The 16,988-nt window shown below is 57.5% G+C and overlaps 3 protein-coding genes across 3 annotated transcripts; all 3 read left to right on the top strand.

Moving 5' to 3' along the window:
- The first annotated feature begins 1,114 nt into the window (after positions 1-1,114).
- SMARCD1 (SWI/SNF related BAF chromatin remodeling complex subunit D1) lies at positions 1,115-7,814 on the top strand. The gene is made up of 13 exons (XM_071418895.1): positions 1,115-1,305; positions 1,380-1,567; positions 2,306-2,348; positions 2,433-2,555; positions 2,844-2,966; positions 3,451-3,567; positions 3,886-3,987; positions 4,275-4,436; positions 4,553-4,650; positions 5,095-5,230; positions 5,556-5,678; positions 5,918-6,019; positions 6,164-7,814. The coding sequence occupies exons 1-13, from the start codon at positions 1,141-1,143 to the stop codon at positions 6,215-6,217; spliced, it is 1,536 nt and encodes a 511-aa protein (XP_071274996.1). The 5' UTR covers positions 1,115-1,140; the 3' UTR covers positions 6,218-7,814.
- A 138-nt stretch (positions 7,815-7,952) lies between these two features.
- GPD1 (glycerol-3-phosphate dehydrogenase 1) lies at positions 7,953-13,801 on the top strand. Its single transcript, XM_071418898.1, has 8 exons — positions 7,953-9,068; positions 9,240-9,417; positions 9,812-9,952; positions 10,374-10,512; positions 11,395-11,507; positions 11,671-11,904; positions 12,329-12,435; positions 12,640-13,801. Exons 1-8 carry the CDS (start codon positions 9,028-9,030, stop codon positions 12,734-12,736), a joined length of 1,050 nt encoding a protein of 349 aa, XP_071274999.1. The 5' UTR covers positions 7,953-9,027; the 3' UTR covers positions 12,737-13,801.
- A 1,693-nt stretch (positions 13,802-15,494) lies between these two features.
- Positions 15,495-16,919, top strand: COX14 (cytochrome c oxidase assembly factor COX14). The gene is made up of 2 exons (XM_071418899.1): positions 15,495-15,606; positions 16,646-16,919. The coding sequence occupies exon 2, from the start codon at positions 16,654-16,656 to the stop codon at positions 16,810-16,812; it is 159 nt and encodes a 52-aa protein (XP_071275000.1). The 5' UTR covers positions 15,495-15,606; positions 16,646-16,653; the 3' UTR covers positions 16,813-16,919.
- The last annotated feature ends 69 nt before the right edge of the window (positions 16,920-16,988 follow it).

The raw sequence follows: 16,988 nt of genomic DNA, 5'->3' as shown, positions 1-16,988 counted from the left end.
CTGCTGTCCTGCAGCCAGAGCCAGGCTGGCTGGGCACCAAAGTTTCCATGGAGCCACCAGCAGGTGCAGGGGAGGCATTTCCAAAGCTGTTCCACCAAACCCTCGGGGCAGGAGAAAGGAGGAAGAGCACAATGAGGTCACCCCGAGCCTCTCCAGGCTGAACCATCCCAATTCTCCCAGCCTTTCCTCCCAGTTCAGCTGTTCCATCCCTCGGATCATGCTGGTGCCTCCTCCTGACTCGCTCCAGCAGCTCCACGTCCTCCCTGTGCTGGGACCCCCAGGCTGCAGGCAGCGCTCATCAGATGATCATCATTAATTTTTTAATTAATACTCGTGGTGTGACTGCGCACTTGGCTTTTTCCATGGATTAATGCTGACTGGGTTTGTGTCCCTTTTCTCTCTGAGCACAGGAAACTGCTTCAGGGAGAAGGAACTTAATGTTAATACTTGCAGAAAGTGGCCTTTAACTCCAACCTCCTGCTCTGGAGGAACCCCAGGGGAGACAGGAATCCTTTTCCTCTGCCTGAACCTGCACAAACTGGGCCCATTCGTGGCCATTTGTTTTCCCCATAAATTTCATCCCTAATATCCCAGAATCCCTGAGGTTGGAAAAGATCACCAAGTCCAAACTGTGAGTGATCCCCACCAGAGCTGCCATGTCCAGCTGTTCCTTGGACACCTCCAGGGATGGCGACTCCACCACCTCCCAGGGCAGCCCCTCACACCCTTTCCATGGAGAAATTCCCCCTGAACGTTACAGAGGGCAGCTTAGGTGAGGGGTGTCACTGCCCCACCTGCACATCAGAGCCCTCCATCCCTGGGAAAGGCGCATCCACCTCCTTCCAAACACATCCCACAGCAAGGGAGGCTCCAGCACCAGGGAACAGGGGCTGTAATCACGGCCGGGGAGTGGGGGTTGAAACCCCCAACCCTTCCCAGCGTTTGGGACCATCCCGCACCCCAACCCCACCCCTCAACGTCCCCGATCCCCTTCCCGCACCCCCAAATCCGCCGTCCCCGCCGCTCGTTCCTCCCCTCCGGCAGGGGGCGCCACGGGCGGCGGGCGCGGGCGGCTCCTCCCCGGCGCTCCGCGCGCCGTGCGGGGCCATTTCCGGTTCCGCTCCCTTTGTGCGAGACAAGATGGCGGCGCGGGCCGGGTTCCAGTCGGGGCCTGCGAGCGGCGGCGGCGCCGGAGCCGCGCCCGGGGCCGCGCTGGGCCCGGGAGCGCCGGGCGGGGCGGTGCGCATGGGCCCGGCGCCGGGGCAGGGCCTGTACCGCTCGCCGCTTCCCGGAGCCGCCTACCCGGTGAGGCGGGGCGGCGCGGGGCGGGGCGCGGGGCCGGGCTCGGCGGGCGCTGACCGGCTCTGTTCTCTCCGCAGCGCCCCGGGATGCTGCCGGGCGGCCGCCTGGCGCCGCAGGGCCCGGCCATGGGTCCTCCCGGCTACGGTGGGAGCCCAGCCGTGCGGCCCGCGCTGGCGCAGGCCGGGCTGGACCAGGCTCGCAAGCGGCCGGCGCCGCAGCAGCTTCAGCAGGTGCAGCCGCAGGCGGTGCCCAACCGCAACCACAAGTAAGGCACGGGGGGCACGGGGAGAGGGCACATCCCGGGGTAACGGGGACATCCCGGACAATGGGAGCATCTCGGGGCACCAGCAACATCCCCTGGGCTGTCGTGGGCATCGGGAGGAATTTCTTCATGGAAATTGCCAGGTTTTGGAAGGGGCTGCCCAGGAAGGTGGTGGAGTTCCCATCCTTGGAGGTTTTCAAAGAATGATGGGCATGGCACTGAGTGCTCTTGGTTGGTGACAGGGTGGGGATCAGGCACAGGTTGGAGTCAGGGGTCTAGAAGGGCTTTTCCAATCTCAAAGATTCTGGAGTTCTCAGCCATCCTGCAGCGCTCAGGGGCTGAGAGGTCCTGTCAGGTCCTTGTGCTTCCCCTGGCACTGGAGGACAGCACTGGGCAGGGCTGAGTCTATGTCACGTGCCTGCATCCTGATGTGATGCCCCAGTGAGAATGAAATTCATGCTGAATTTAAAATGCTGTTCCTGGAAAAGCCAACCCAAAGTTGATTGAGGCAGGAAGGTCACTTGGTGTGGGCGTTGTGGCAGGTCTTCCTTCCCAAGGGATGAACCCCCTTCCCAACAGATGTAATTCCCTTTGTGAGTGCTCAGAGGGGTGGGGGGCATTGAGATAACCAGTTAGCCACACTGAGCAGGGCCCAGCTAACTGGGGAGCTGCAGGTTTTTGAGTTCCTGTGCCCAGAGCTATTCCCATTTTCACACCTCCTTTGCCTCTTGCCCCTGTCAGTGCCAAGAAGAAGAAGATGGCAGATAAAATCCTCCCACAGCGGGTGAGTGGGACATGGGGAGGGGCTCAGGGGGAGGTGAGGCAGCCTGGGGAGCTGATGGGCATTTCCATCCTTGCCTGGCCATAGATCCGTGAGCTCGTGCCCGAGTCCCAGGCCTACATGGACCTGCTGGCCTTCGAGAGGAAGCTGGACCAGACCATCATGAGGAAGCGCCTGGATATCCAGGAGGCTCTGAAACGCCCCATCAAGGTAGGGGGGTCCATGGTTGTATCCAGGCTCTGCAGGCTCCTGAGTTCAGGCAGCAGGAGGGCACTGAAGGGCTGTGTCCTGTGAGTGTGGCAAATCAGGGGTCCCATGCTCTGGACAGTGCCAAGGACTGGGACCAGCAGCTCTTCTGTCCTCACTGTGTGCACCAGGAGGGGGGAATGTGAGGCAGCTGAGAACACTGAGCTCAGTTGTAGCAAAGCTTGTGCAGCACAGTTGGCCCTGTGCAGGAGAATTAACTGATTATTAATTAGCTGATGTTTGTTCTCCTAGCAAAAGCGAAAGCTGCGTATTTTTATCTCCAACACCTTCAACCCCGCCAAGTCAGACGCGGAGGATGGCGAAGGAACCGTCGCCTCCTGGGAGCTTCGGGTGGAAGGACGGCTGTTGGAGGATGTAAGTGGGCAGTACCCAGCCTCAGAGGGGACTGTGGATCTGGAGTTGGCAATGAAACCAGTTTCCTAGTGTCTGAGAGCACAGCTGGGGCTTGATATCCTCCTTCATCTCTGTTTTCCAAGGAGTCTGATGGTGACGAGACCGAGAGCCCAGCTTGCAGACCGATGTGTGTCCCCATGGCAGGACATGAGTTGTCCAAAGTTCTTAGAGTTGTGAGAATCACTGGTGAGAGCAGCTCAGTGGCACTTGTGTCCCCGGCTCTGAGAACCAGGGCACTGGCATTGTACGTAACTGCTGAGGGGTTTAACTCCTGCGAGCTCATCTTTAACTCCAGTCTTTCCCTTTCTCACTTGGAAACTCGATTTTTGAGCACACGTTGGTGAATTCAGGTGGTCAGAACTTACAGGAGCTGTCGTGCACGGTGGCTGTGCTTGAGTGCTGAGACTTGCTGCCCTAACCCTCTTCCTCCCTGTGTTGCTTGCAGTCTGCTCTGTCCAAATATGATGCCACCAAGCAGAAAAGGAAATTTTCGTCCTTCTTTAAATCTCTGGTCATTGAACTTGATAAAGACCTGTATGGCCCTGACAATCACCTAGTAGAGGTGAGCTGCTTTTTGCTGTGTTTCCTCTAAAAGTGGGTTGGTGTTTCAGCAGGTGGGGTTTGTGTGTCATTTACAACTTGGGAGGTGGGAATCCTTGAGGCTCCTGGGAGCCAGGAGCTCTTGAATTCTCACTTTGGCTTTTCCTCTCACTTGCTGAAGGTCGGAACAAATGTATTGACTCTTGTTTAAACTCTAAGTAGGAAGAATTGGAGTTTTCTCTAGTTGGGTGGGATTTACTGGCAAAGCTTTTGGGTGCCCAGCAGCAGGAGCAGGGGGAATCATGTCTGGGGGGCTTCTGAATTCCCTTTCATGTTCCAGTGGCACAGGACTGCTACGACTCAGGAGACAGATGGCTTCCAGGTGAAGAGGCCAGGGGATGTGAACGTGCGCTGCACTGTCCTGCTGATGCTGGATTACCAGGTAACACAGTAGGGAAAAAATCCTCCCTCTGGGGGTGGTGAGGCCCTGGCATAACTGCCCAGGAAAACTGTGGCTATCCCTGGAAGTGCCCAAGGTCAGGTTGGACAGGGCTTGGAGCAACCCTGGGTAGTGGAAGGTGCCCCTGCCAATGGCAGGGGTGGAAGGAGATTTCTTTAAGGTCCTTCCCAACCCAAACCATTCCATGATTCCATGCTGGGAGCAGCGGTGCTGGGCGTGCACCATTACCTGTGTCTGGGCTGCCTCACCTCTCGGTGCTCTTTGTTCAGCCTCCCCAGTTCAAGCTGGATCCGCGCCTGGCTCGGCTGCTGGGCATCCACACGCAGACCCGGCCCGTGATCATCCAGGCCCTGTGGCAGTACATCAAGACCCACAAGCTGCAGGACCCCCACGAGCGGGAGTTTGTCATCTGTGACAAGTACCTGCAGCAGGTGAGCAGTGGCAGGGCTGGAGCAGCAGCGCCTGGAGCAGTTCCCAGCGTGGGCAGCCCCCGCAGGGGTGGCTGCAGCGAGCCCCTGCTCCTCCCTCAGCCCTGTCTCTGTCACAGATATTTGAGTCGCAGCGGATGAAGTTCTCAGAGATCCCACAAAGGCTTCATGCCTTGCTGATGCCCCCCGAGCCGATCATCATCAACCATGTGATCAGGTGAGGCTGCTCCACGGCTGTTCCTGTTTCCAGGAAGGAGTGGAAGGAGTGGGAGGGAGGGATGGATGAGGCTGGCTGGGAAGACAATGTGCTGTGTCCTGATTTTCAGCAGCAGTTCCCATGTTGCCTGTCACTGTTCTTTGTGCAAGAGCAGCCGCCTCTTTCATTACCACATCCATCTTCCAAAGGCACTCCCACATCCCTGCTGTCCTTTGCTGTGGATAGAAACCTTAGTGGAGCAATCATTCTTTTCTTTTGCTGCAAAGCTTTAGCTGTTTTTGGGGCTGAGGCTGACAGTGGCATGGCTTGTCCCTGTCCCTGCCTGCAGCCCGTTTGCTGCAGCATCCCAGAGGAGCTGCATTTGCTGCTTCCTTGAACTGGTCCCAGACTTTGCCTTCTTTCTGGAGCTGCTCCCTGATTTTGGCTTCTTGTGGATGTCCCCAGTGTTGACCCAAATGACCAGAAGAAGACAGCCTGCTATGACATTGACGTGGAGGTGGACGATACCCTGAAAACTCAGATGAATTCCTTCCTGCTCTCCACAGCCAGCCAACAGGAAATTGCTGCTCTGGATAACAAGGTAGGAAAAGCTCCTTCAGATCTGCTCTCCTTGTTGCTCAGCAGGGATGTCTCTCTGGACACAGAACAGGAGTGCTCTGTTGTTTGGAAGCTGCAGTGGGATGAGCCATGTTTACAAACGTGGCTGTACCTGGAAATGTAATTTTTAAAGCAACCAGTCTATGGGAAAATTGGTAATATTTAGAGAGCAGGAAGCTGGGAGCTGAACATCCTGGTAAGTGTAAGTGAACTAGAGAGTGTAAGAATTTGCCTTCATGTGTTGGATCCCTTGATGTTTCTGACTTCTCCCCTGTTCAGCAGTTCCATTCTGTGTTTGTCTCCTGCAGATCCATGAAACAATTGAGACCATCAACCAGCTGAAGACACAGCGCGAGTTCATGCTGAGCTTTGCCCGAGATCCTCAGGGCTTCATCAACGACTGGCTCCAGTCCCAGTGCCGGGATTTGAAGGTAGAAGCTTTGTCTTGTGTGGAAGGTGGTCCAGTTCACACGCTTCCCTCATTAGAATGAGCTCCCACAGAGAGAAGGAAGCAATTTCCTCCTCGGAAAGCGAGGCTGGGATTTGAGTCAAGCGTAAGAAGCTGACCTGAGTGCACTGAGATGTGTGTGAGGAAAGGGAAGGGGGTGGGTTTGCTCAGCAGAGCCAGAGCTTTTGCACTCCCTGAGCTGTTGTGCCTTTGTGCTCCCAGACAATGACTGATGTCGTTGGGAATCCCGAGGAGGAGCGCAGAGCTGAGTTCTACTTCCAGCCGTGGGCGCAGGAAGCCGTGTGCCGATACTTCTACTCCAAGGTGAGCGTCCCCAGGCTGGGGTGCCCCTCTGTGCTGGCACTCCTTGGGCCACACAGTGCTGGGGGAGGTGGTGGTTGCATCTTGGTCCCAGTTGGAGCTGCACCACCCAGGGGTGTTAATGCTGCAACTCTGCTCCTCTTGCAGGTGCAGCAGAGACGGCAAGAACTGGAGCAGGCCCTGGGCATCCGGAACACATAGGCTGCTCTGCTCCTCCCCAGGCAGAAGCATCACAGCTGTTGGTGGAGACAGAGCTGCAGAGCTCACTGTTCCAGCTCACCGAATCCCACTCTGGCAGCGAGGCCCACGTTATTCATCCTGGCATTGTCCCTTCAGGGGCAAGTCCAGGACACCTGGGGCGAGCAGACAGGCTCCAATGAGCACACATTTCTACCTGGTTTTCTTCCTGACTGTTGCCTTGTCAGTCCCAAGGCTTCCACGAGCGTCCCCGTGACTCTGCACTGCCTGTAGTGTCCCCGGTAGCCAGAGTGACTCAGAGCCTTCTCTCAGCCCATTCCTCCCCAACCAGCATCTGGTTGGGCTCTCAGAGCTGGCTCTGAAGCCTGGCTCTGCTTTAAGGTGTGGCTGGGCTCTTCCCTGCCACGTTTTACAGCCCGTGCCAGGCGCTGTCGTGGGCAGGATGCCATGAGCTGACATACCTCCCTGCCCTCACCCCCTCCTCAGAGGGTGCTGCTGCACTGGGCTGCCTCATAGGTCACTCTCCTCCTTGAGGAAGTTACTGAACTGTATAGAGAATTGCTTCTTCCCTTCTCCCTTCTCCCCTGCCCCATTCCCTGCGTGTTCCATGATGGACTGTCCTGGGCTGGGATCACAGGGAGACAAGGCCTTGGCTTCCTGCAGGGATGTGGAAGCGTTGGAGTGATGCAGCGCTCTGCACTTCAAACACCTCCCAGTGGCTTCCAGCAAACCACGTGGCTGCTTGTGTTCCCTGGAGCAGGGAGAGGAGATGGAGCAGCTGCCTGGAATTCTGCAGGGACAGTGTTGTAGGCTCATTCCTTCAGGACAGTTGTCCTGTGTCACTTGCTGTGGGGACCAGAGGCTCCTTCGTGTGGGTCCAAGGGTCCAAGGACAGGACAGTCCTTGGAAAAGGACATTTTTCCAAGCATATGTGAGTTAGCAGGTGTTTCCATGCTGAAGCTCCTGTGGTTTTTATTCAAGTTTTAGGCTGTGGGGCTGCCATAGGGCCCAGCATGGTTCAGGAATGTACAAATAGATTTTCTCCACTGTGAGGAGTAGCAGCCCCGATGCCTCCTCTTGGAATGAGGTACTGGTGGCCAGGCTTAGGAGAATGAAATAGCTCCTCTTCACTCCAATCCCAGTGTTTGTGCTCGCGACTATAATGCAAATGGACTCAAAGCTGGTCTGACTCTTGGAATAGCTGCAGGATCATGTTACTGATGAGCACTCACCCAGTTCAGTGCGGCTGGGGAGGCTGCTGTGAGTTGGAGCACCTGGGTGGCCCTACTACTTACTCCTTGTGTCTGTGTTACTACATGTCTGTGAGTAATAGACTCTCGACTTCCCCTCTCCTCTGCCCTTCTGAAATGCTCCTCCGTGGTACTGGGATGAAGGTCTTGGTGCTGGAGAAGCAGCCCCTGACTCCTCAGGGTACTCCCACAGGAGGGATGCTGAGTCCTACATAGGCAAACGTAGCTATTGCAGAGTAACTGCTTTTCTTAACTGAGTATTACGGTTTTTTCCATGGACCAAAATTTTTTTTTTGTACTGTATCCTTGTAGACGTCACCCAGTTTTAATAAAAGACTCCTGTGAAGGAAGCTGTCCTCCTCCTTCCGTGCTGACAGCTTGCACTCTCCCAGCTGCCATGGGGGATGAGCCTGGTGACTCCCAGGGAAGGGACACCATTATCTCTGCTTGCTTTCTTCTTCTCAAAGCCAGCAGGGTTAAGTGACTGGAGGGAAAATGTTCTTCATATTTTGGCCTTTTATAGCGAGCCCTTCATGGAAGGGATCTCCCAGCTTGCAGACTCTCTGCTAAGCCTTTGCAAAGTGCTTTTGTGGTAAACAAAGTAACTTGAGCAAAACTGGAAATCCAGTGGCCAGTGCTAATAAATCCTGAACTGCCTCGTGTCCACTTGGCTGGATTGTGGCAGCCTGGATTGTGCCGAAGGGAGTAGGGCAGAATTTGAAGGAAACTGAAGTACAGTTTACATGCAAGGTTTAAAATTATGCAGAAAGGGATTTATTCTCTTCACCCTGCTTGTTTATAGAATGTAACTGCTTTGCTGCAGACCTGGGAGCCCTTGGGGCAAGGGAAGGATCCTCTGTGTGAAGGGGAAAGTGCTGCTGGCTGTGGCAGGGGCAGGAGCTGAGTGCTGGGGCTGCACCAGGTGGTTCCTGCTCCTTCATTTTGGGGGAAATGGCACTTTGTAGCAAGAGGGGGACAATGAAAAGCTTCTCTGCAGAAAGGGTCAGCAGTCACGAGTCAGCTTAGCGAGTGCCCTGCCAAGGGGTCTGCAGCTTCCTCACGCGGGGCAGCAGAGGGACAGCTCTGATCCCTGCTCTCTGGGACAGTGTCAGGACCCTGGGGAAAGGCTGGAGCGGTGTCAGGGGGGATGGGATGGATATTAGGAAAAAGGTATTTTCCCCCAGAGACCTCAGGCACTGAACAGGCTCCCCAGGGAACGGTCACAACCCTGACCCTGCCAGAGCTCAAGGGGTGTTTGGACAACGCTGTCAGGCACGGGGTGGGATTGTTGGGGTGTGCTGTTCAGGGCCAGGGCTTGGACTCCCCAGTCTTTGGGGGTCCCTTCCAGCTCAGGGTATTGCATGACTCCGTGATTCTACGGCTCCTGGTTCTGGGGGACCTGAGCCGCTCCAGGGCAGCGCTCTGCACCTGCCGCGCACGGAGGGGGTGCCCGGGGCCCCCGGGGCGAGGCGGGGCCGGGGGCGGGCCGGGGCCGCCCCTGCTCCGGGCAGCCTTGAAATAGCAGAGGCGGCTTCCAAACCGCAGTGCCCCGCTCCCGGCACCATGGGTGGCAAGAAGGTTTGCGTCGTGGGCTCTGGCAACTGGTGAGCGCCGGGCACCCGGCTCCCCTCGGCGAGCACAGCGCGGTCCCTGTCCTGCCCTGTCCCCCCTCGGCAGCCGGTGCCAGCCGTCCCCATTCCTGCAGGTCACAGCGTGACCTGTGGTGCCCTGGGCTCCCCGGTGCCCACAACCACGGCCACCCTCTGCCCTCGCAGGGGCTCGGCCATCGCCAAGATCGCCGGCAGCAACACAGCTCGGCTGGGCAGCTTCGAGAACCAGGTGAACATGTGGGTGCTGGAGGAGGAGGTGGGCGGCCGGCGGCTCACGGACATCATCAACACGGAGCACGAGAACGTCAAGTACCTGCCGGGGCACAAGCTGCCCCCCAACGTGGTGAGTGTGGGCTGCCAGCAGCGTCTCCGAGGGGCAGAGCTGATGGCTGGGCTTTGGAGAGAGACCAGCAGCTCTGGGGGGCTGCTGGAACCCCGGGTGTGAAGGCAGGGTGTGCACCGGGCTGTGCGGGGCTCAGTTATGCCCTCCCACTGACCTTCATCTGTGCTTGGATGAGCTGCAGCCCTGGCTGCTCTCACTGCCCACCTTTGACTCTGCTCTGGCATCCCACAGGCTGGGCTGGAGGCCATGTGGCTGCCTCTGAGCTGGCATCATCCCCTCTGCTCTGGGATCATCCCACCAGCCCCTCTGCTGGCAGGGACCTCAGCATGGTGACTTTGGGCCCTTCCTTGCCATCCATCTTGCCAGTCCCTAACAACAGTCACACTCTATTCAGGTGGCAGAGCCAGACCTGCTCAAAGCCTGTGCAGGGGCTGATGTCCTCCTGTTCGTGGTGCCCCACCAGTTCATCGGCAAAGTCTGTGACCAGCTCAAGGGCCACGTGAAGAAAGAGGCCATTGGGATGTCACTCATCAAGGTGTGAGCAGGAGCAGCGCTCGCCAGGGTGTGGGGCAAGGGCAGGGGAGCTGGAAGCAGCCTGGCTGGGGGTGGCTGCTAAGGGAATCCAGGGATTTTGGAACAGAAATGGGCAGTGTGGGGAGGAAGGGAAGTGGGGGCAGAGTCTTTGTGGGGATTTGGAGGGGTTGGTGGAGAAGGGTGAGGGCATAAGGGGGATCTCGGTGCTGAGAGGAGCAGGGCACAGCTCTGCACATCAGGATCAGTCACAGCACTGCAGCACAGGGAATGGCAGGATTGGGGTGCAGGGCAGGTGTCCAGGAGGGGCAGGTGCTCATTGTCTGGTTGGCAAGGTGGTGTTCAGTCAAAGGCTGGACTCAATGTCCTTAGAGGTCTATCCCAGTGTGATTGATGCTGTGATCTCTGTCCCTGGCTGTCCCCAGGGTGTGGATGAAGGACCAGATGGGCTGAGGCTGATCTCAGACATCATCCATGAGAAACTGGGAATAGAAATGAGCGTGCTCATGGGGGCCAATATTGCCAATGAAGTGGCAGAAGAGAAGTTCTGTGAAACCACCATTGGTAAGGAGCCCTCCTCGTTAGCAGCTTCCATTTGTGATTAGCAGGAAGAGGCAAAGGGCAGAGTATGGTGCAGCTCAAACTCCTGCTGCCTTGGGTGAACTGGCCCTGTTCCCTGGGGAGACAGGAGGCTCCATAGGAGCTGGCTGAGCTCATTCCCAGGGTTTGTGCTGGGATCACTCGCTTCATTAACAATGGGGTTGTGCAGCTAAAAGTTCCTGCCAGCATGGAGCAGGAACAGCAGGCAGCTGCCTGGCACAAATTAAAGAGGTGGGCAACAAGAGGCCCTTTAGGAATAATTTCCATCCTTGATTTCCTTGGGCTTCACAGGATGCCCACCTGGATCTCATGTTATTGCTAGCCAGGGCTGCTTGGAAGTTCATCTGGCGACAGTTCCAACACCCTCCACACTGCTGGGGACTGTGCACAGAGCCAAGACAAACAGAACCGTTTGCTGGGTCAGAAGTTGTGGCATTCAAAGTGTTGTTTTATTAAACAACAGCAAACACACTGGGTAGGAGGCTGGGAGGTGGAGCAGAGCCCACAACCCCTGTGAGCACACAGGACCCTGCAGGGACAACCAGGACAGAAAGCTGCAACCCCAAATTTACAACCTTTGAAGATGCCTTTAACCTACTGAGCATTCAGAAAGTCATTTCTGTCTTGCGTGACAGCAGCATGGATTGTCCCCTGTGTTCTGGGAATGTCAAAGTTGAACATTGCTTATCTGTCAGGCAGTCTGTGCCTGACTCTGTGTGGACCTGCAACTGTTTTGCAACATTGGTTGGGCAATAGGTTCCTCTCACTGAATGACCTTCAGGAGAGCATGGACCTACCTCATGGGTCTTCCCCATCATCTTCTTCCTTGTCCCTTTGTCTCCTCAGGCTGCAAGAACATGAAGCACGGGCAGATGCTGAAGGACCTGATGCAGACCCCCAACTTCCGTGTGTCGGTGGTGCAGGAAGCTGACACTGTAGAGATCTGTGGGGCTCTCAAGGTGAGCAGAGCCTGGGGCTCTGCAGGGAGCTGGGGGGAGGAGGGATGCTGGGCACTGGCACAGACAGCAGCCAGTGCTTGGGATCACACAGGCTGCTCACGGAGGCAGCCAAGCCCCAAGCTCTGTTGGGAACAGATCCCTCCGCATTGCCACTGTTTTCCAGAATGTGGTGGCTGTAGGGGCCGGTTTCTGTGATGGGCTTGGCTACGGTGACAACACCAAGGCTGCCGTGATCCGCCTGGGCCTGATGGAGATGATTGGCTTTGCCAAACTCTTCTGTAAGGGCCCTGTCACCTCCTCCACCTTCCTGGAGAGCTGCGGCGTTGCCGACCTCATCACCACCTGCTACGGGGGCCGCAACCGCAAGGTGGCCGAGGCTTTTGCCAAGACTGGGAAGGTGAGCACAGCTGGGAGCGGCTGACACTGGTAAAAGTGTGTGGATAAAGCTGGTCAGGGCAGCTTTAGGTGGGATAGCAGGAAAACTTCTTCACACAAGGGTGGTCGGGCACTGAACAGGTTCCCCAAGGCTGCCAGAGCTCAAGGGACGTTTGGACAACACTCTCAGGCACAGGGTGGGGTTGTTGGGGTGTCTGTGGGGGGCCAGGAGTTCAACTGGATGATCCTTGTGGGTGCCTTCCAACTCAGGGTATTCCATGATTCTGTGATCTCTGCATCAAGCTGGTGAGCAGGCAGAGAGGTGATCCCCCTTAGCACTGTGGGATCCATCTGTGCTTGGCTAGCGCTGCAGCCCAGCTCCAGGGCAGGAACGTGGTGCAGCAGCAGGGCTGCAGGTCCAGCTCCTCACTGCTGTGTTGTTTCAGTCCATCGAGCAGCTGGAGAAGGAGATGCTGAATGGGCAGAAGCTGCAGGGTCCCCAGACATCTGCTGAGCTGCATCGAATCCTCAAGAGCAAGAATGCAGTGGAGAAGTGAGTGCTGGAATCTCTGTGCTTTGTTGGGGTGGAGCTGGGACCTTTTCAGGAGCAGCAGGAGGGGAAAGCCCCCACCAGCTGGGCAGGAGTGGCCTGTTGGATGGGGCACAGTGCCATTGGCCCCCATTCTGTCCTGCATGCCATGACAGAAGTCAAGGTGCTCTGACTCTGCCATCTGGGGGTGACTTTGTCTGCCCACAGGTTCCCCCTCTTCACTGCTGTGTATCGGATCTGCTACGAGGGAAAACCTGTCACTGACTTCATCACGTGTCTGCAGAACCACCCTGAGCACATGTAAGGGGCTCTGCCTGCAGAGCACAGGTCCTGCTGACATGTGCTGAGAGCTCCTGCCCACACCAACCTCATCTGCTGCCACAGCCTTGGAAGGACTCTGGGTCTCCTGGGAGCCTCTGCAGACTGCTGGAAGAGCAGAGGTTCCCTTCCCCAGCCCCAGACACTGCCCTGGACACTGAGCCTGCCACAGAGGTACCTGCTGACCTCTTCCTCTCTTTGAAGGGCTCGTTTAATTGCTGCTGCCAAGGTTTGCCCTGAGCAGGGCTGAGCATCTTCCTCCTTCCACTTCCTCACAGTGGATTCAGCTCTGGGAAGGACTCTGCCAGGCCATCATGATAGATAAGGGCTGGGCACTGCCTGGCAGGGAAAACAAGCGTCCCAAGTCCTCCCTCTTCGCCCCATGGGCCCTATGGGTGACACCAGCTCTTCCCTACCTGCTGCTGCTTTTGCATTCCCTGTCTGGTGGAGAGGGCACAGTCCCCTGCCAGGCTCCACCTGGTGAGTGGAGCTCTCAGGACTTCCAAAGGCACTGAGCATCTTTCTAGGCAGCACCAGCACAGACAATGGCATTCCTTGCCACCCAGCCATGTGCTGCTTTCCTCCAGCTGCTCCTGCTGACCCAGGGGCACATTGGAGTCTGTTTGTTTAGAGCTTTTGCTCTCCCCATGGCCCCAGCCCTGGGGAGCTCCCCTGTTGTCACAGGAGGAAGGGGGTCTCACACTTTTCCTCATGTGGGGATGCTGCAAGCTGCCCTCTGGCACAGGGGCAGGAATTGGCATATGATCCACAACAGGTACATGGAGATGTCCAACATCCCAGGACAGGACAGAGGTCCTGGGCCTGACACTGAGCCTGTGAAATTTGCCCCTTGTCCGGGGGGCAACATGTCCCTCTGCTCCTCTGAGCTGTTTGCTCAGGCCAGAGTGTCCAGCAGTCACTGATCCTACCTGGGCTGGAAGGCTGGAATGCTGCAAGGCTCCCTGTTCTCCCCATTCAAATCCCAGAACCAAGGGGTCTCTGACTAGCAGCGTTCCTTTGAAATAACAATAAACATGGAGAGGAGATAGGAGATGCTCTCCAGTGCATCACTGTCGCCGGGTTGGTGCCTGCTGGATTTGCTGAGCGCTCAAAACAGGGCACTGCCCGTTCCCTCCTGGCTCTGCACCCTCCTGTGCTGTCCCAGAAACAGCAAGAACGTCCCTGTAGGTCCCTGTTTAGCCCCAACATCACACAGTGTCCCACTTGCTTTGTCTCAGCAACGGTTCCAGGATTAAAATTTGGCCGTAGGACTATGGCGGGTTGGGATTGCAACATTGAGCCAGGTCCAGAGTCCTCACCTGGGGCCAGCAGGAGCCAGGCCAGGACTGCACTGGGCCCCACACACCCCAGGCCTCCCTTCCTCTGACGTTTGGGGCTTCCCAGGACACGCTGTGAGATTTTATTCATCTCTTCCCAGCTGCTTTTCCCAGACTCGCCTTGTCCCTGTGTGTCTTTAAAGGAGCCCCGTACTGAGTGACCTTTCCAGGGCTCTGAACCCTCTGCTCGGTGTCTTACAAGGGGAATTTAATCTGTTGGCACTGCACTTGTTTCTGTGCCTTTTATTAGCCACGTTTTCTCAGCAGGCACTCTGTGACCTTTAAATTCAGCAGAACTGTCGTGTGGGGGGAGCCAACACGGCTTCCTCTGCCGAGGAGCTTTATTGAGCTTGGAGGAAGGATAAAGGAAGTCCAGCGTGTTCCTGCAGGGCTGGCACCACTTCTAGTTCTCTTTGTCTTCAAGGGCTTCAAGGAATCCAAGTGTTTGGATACGAAGCTCATGCAGGAGAGAGGGTCCCTGGGCTCTGCTCCCTCATGCAAACTCCTGTCAGCACCTGCAGCAGAATCCAGCAGGGATTTGTGTTTAGCTGGGAGCTCCTCTGTGATGGAAATGCTTTGTGCATCCCCCTTGTCCATGTTTCTTTGACCCTGAAGCACTCAAATCACTACAGACCCTTGCTGAGGGTCCCAGGTCTCCAACAATCTCTTGCTTTTAAACACACCACACTGGAGCTGGATGTCCCGAGCTATAAAAAGTCTTCCCTTTGCCATTTGGAATTATGTTCTGCAGGCTCAGCACATCCCAGTGCTGCAGCCCTCGGAGCTGCTGCTGGGGGAAAGATGGATGAGGAGGGGAGAAAGAGTAACCCTGGCAGCTTTGGAGCTTGAGGGAGCCCCAGATAGAGCAGGACTGGGAGAGCAGAGCTCAAAGGCTGGAAAGGAGCTCCGGGAGGGGAGCAGCTGCCTCAGGGGGGACAGGAGGGGACCTGAGGGAACAGGAGGGGACCTGGGGGAACGCGGCCTGTTGGAAAGGAGGCTCTGGGCTGGGGGCACACTGGGACCCTGGGCAGGCACCCGGGCCCTTGGAATGGCACTGGGACCCTCAAGAAACTACTAGGACCCTCGGGGAGGCACTGGGACCCTCAGGATGTCACCAGAACCGTTGTGAAGCCACCGTGACGTTCGGGACGGCACCGCGCTGCTGAGCCTCAGGGCTGCAGCACGGCCCGGAGAGCCTCGGCCTCATCCACGCGTGGCCAAGGACTGTCCCCTGTGGGCCCTCGGAGCCGCACCTCAGAGGAAGGCCCGCGGGTTCCGTCGTGCAGGGAGGCCCGTCCGGGCTTCGCCGGGGGACCTGAGGCGGCGGCGATGGCGGCGGGAGCGGCCCCTGAGGGGAGACTGCGGCGGGGCTGCCGCCAGGGGGCGCTGCGGGCACCGCGCGCGCTTCCCGCGCTCGCCGGGGCCACACGTGACCGCGGCACATGTGACGACAGCAGGCACGTGACTGCCCCGCGCCACGTGACGCGGGCCGGGAGAGCGGCGGAGCGGGAGCGGAGCGGTGAGGCCGGAGGGACCGGAGCGGGATGGGACGGGGTGGAATGGGAGCGGCGAGTCCGGACCGGGCCGGACCGGGTGGGATGGGACAGGAGCGGGGAGTCCGGAGCGACCGGGCCGGACAGGATGGGATGGGACGGGAGCGGTTAGTCCGGAGAAACCGGGCCGGACGGAATGGGATGGGATGGGATGATGGACCGGACCCGCGAATCCGCGCTCCCGGCCCTGCTCCCCGCCGCCTTCCTGCGGGCCGGTGCTCACTGAGCTCATCAGGGACCGACCGTGTCCATGACCGAGCTGGGTGAAAGGATGGAAGCAGCCTGAGCGGGTCTGGTGATGGTACAAAACGCGGCTGATGCACCCGAAGGCTGTGCTGCCGTCCAGCAGAGCCTCCATCGGCTGGCGCAAAGAAAAACTTAATGATTCATTAGAATAACCTAATGAAGCTCAACAAGAGCAAGTGCAGGATCCTGCACCTGCGGAGGAATAGCCCCAAGGACCGGTGGGATCCTGGAATGCATGGGGAAGAGCGTGCCAGCAGCTCAGGGAGGGGATCCTGCCCCTTGGCCACAGTGAGCATCCAGTGCTGGCCAAGGAGCTGCTGGAGATGGTCCAGTGCAGGCCACAAAGATGTTGAGGGATCTGGAGCATCTCTCTGAGGGGAGGCTGTGGGAGCTGCGCCTGGTTAGTCTGGAGAGAAGACTGAGATGGGACCTTTTTAATACATATAAATATCTCCAAGGGGTCAGAGGATGATGGCACACTCTTTTTTTTATGATGCCCAGAAACAGGATGAGGAGGAACAGTCATAAACTAGACCACAAGAAGTTTCACCTCAACATGAGGAAGAACTTTCCATGAAGGGGGGCAGAGCACTGGAACAGTTCCCCATGGAGTCATGGGAATCCTCCTTTCTGGAGACACCTGGACATTCTCCAGTGTCACCTGCTCTGGGTGACCCTGCCTGGACACAGGGGGTTGGACTGGATGATCTCCAGGTCCGTTCCAACGCTGACCATGCTGGCATTGTGTGTCTCTCTCAGGTGCAGCCATGGTGTCCAGAAAGCAGCTGGCAGACTTTGGCTACAAGGCCTTCTCGGGCTCCATGATGCTGCTGACGGTGTACGCCGGCTACCTGTGCAGTGTCCGTGTGCAGAGGATGCTCCAGCACCGCCGCCAGCGGGAGAACACGCCCGGGCCTGAGAGCTGAGCCTGCCCCTGGAGCTGAGCCTGTGCTGGGAGCCCCCAGCCCCACCTTGCTGCTCTCCCCTGGCCTGGGGGAGGCACATGGAGTGCAATAAAACCCGTATCCAAGTGGCCAGTGTGGTGATGTGTGGTGTCCCCCAAATCATGAACTGGTCTGGGCTTAAAGGTCACTCTGGTCCA

This window comes from Agelaius tricolor, unplaced genomic scaffold, assembly GCF_023055355.1.
Source record: "Agelaius tricolor isolate 1412-34295 unplaced genomic scaffold, bAgeTri1.0.p SCAF_96, whole genome shotgun sequence".
NCBI classification, from domain to species: Eukaryota; Metazoa; Chordata; class Aves; order Passeriformes; family Icteridae; genus Agelaius; species Agelaius tricolor.
Note: the sequence above shows the minus strand (reverse complement) of the source record. Positions and strands in the feature narration are given on the sequence as shown.